The 1,226-nt window shown below is 55.0% G+C and overlaps 2 protein-coding genes across 2 annotated transcripts; one reads left to right on the top strand and one right to left on the bottom strand.

The window, feature by feature from the left end:
• Positions 1-104: 104 nt before the first annotated feature.
• On the bottom strand, positions 105-730 carry Pmar_PMAR016198 (DEAD/DEAH box helicase, putative; the record flags this gene model as incomplete). The annotated part of the gene is made up of 3 exons (XM_002764571.1): positions 105-209; positions 254-357; positions 487-730. Coding segments are annotated over 3 exons (453 nt in total), but the record flags the coding sequence as incomplete, so codon positions are not given.
• A 141-nt stretch (positions 731-871) lies between these two features.
• Pmar_PMAR016199 (hypothetical protein) lies at positions 872-1,220 on the top strand (the record flags this gene model as incomplete). The annotated part of the gene is made up of 1 exon (XM_002764572.1): positions 872-1,220. A coding segment is annotated over one exon (349 nt), but the record flags the coding sequence as incomplete, so codon positions are not given.
• Positions 1,221-1,226: the final 6 nt, after the last annotated feature.

Consider the following 1,226-nt stretch of genomic DNA (forward strand, 5'->3'; position numbering starts at 1 on the left):
CCTTGGTGTTCTCTAGATGGTCAACTAGGCGACCAGGTGATGCCACTATAATATGAGGCTTCTTAGAGAGGGACATAGCCTTATACAAGGGAAATACTAATGACTTTCAGCCCAATGGTCCTCACCTGTGTGACCATGTCGAGACCACCAACGATGGTGGCAGTAGTGAGGTTAATGCTGGCACCAAGACCTTCGAACTGCTGGCCAGTCTAAGCACTTACACTTAGTCCGGCCGGTATTGGAAGCCTTTTACCTGCACGCAGAGCTCTCGAGTGGGGGCGAGTACGCAGGCCCAGGTTAGTTTCCGATGAGGAGCCGCATCGAGAAGCTTCTGGATTATAGGAATAGCGAACGCTCCTGAGAAGAACATCATCGACGATATTGGCGGGAATACGGCCTATGAGACCATGCCGCTCCAGAAAAAGGTATCACCGAGCGCAACCCTAGAGCGAAATATCGCGGCATTTCCGTTCAGTGGACTACTACCGGTTTTCCCACTGCCTGTCTCTGCCAGGGCGATGAGGTCCCTTCCTTGTAAAGCATAGGGAATTGTCTCCTCCTGGATCTTGGAGGGATGCTTCCATTGTAGGACGTCACATGCCTTGCAGAGCTCAGGGCATACACCTAGGGACTCGAAGGTCACAGGCTCTTCAGCGTTGGAGTCCTGAGTGGAGCCTGTGAGGCTTTCAGGTGTGGCGGAATCGGGATTTGACGACGCTGATTCTGACATGGCAGCAAGGAGAATGAGATGTCCTACAAATTTCAAAGGTTCCCAAATCCATACCCCACCTTTCGTCCTGAAGAGGCATTGTATATCGCGCGCGCCCAGGTAATCTATTCGCGGAGTTGGGTACATTGAACATCAACCAAAATGTCTTTGCTCCCTGGGCAGAATCCTGCAACTCGACAGGGCCTCACAGGAGCTGCCGGGTACCCGCCTCCACCAGGCTATACCGCGGGAAAGGGTCGAGGTGCTGGTGGCTTCCACGTTGCCACTCGAGCAGAGTTCGCCGGGCTCCCGCAGTTCCCACCCATCGCTCCTGGCACTCTCGGGTCCCATAGCAGGGCCTTCCAGAAAAGCAAGTTGGCTAGAGACTCGACGGCCGGGGGTGCCCAGCATTCGATTCATGGGAAGTGGGGAGCGCCCCCGCCCGGATACATCCCTGGACGCGGACGAGGCGCTACCGGGTTCACTGGAGGTGTTAGTCGTGATGATGCTAGTAGTA

This window comes from Perkinsus marinus (genome assembly GCF_000006405.1).
Source record: "Perkinsus marinus ATCC 50983 genomic scaffold scf_1104296977022, whole genome shotgun sequence".
Classification (NCBI taxonomy): Eukaryota; Perkinsozoa; order Perkinsida; family Perkinsidae; genus Perkinsus; species Perkinsus marinus.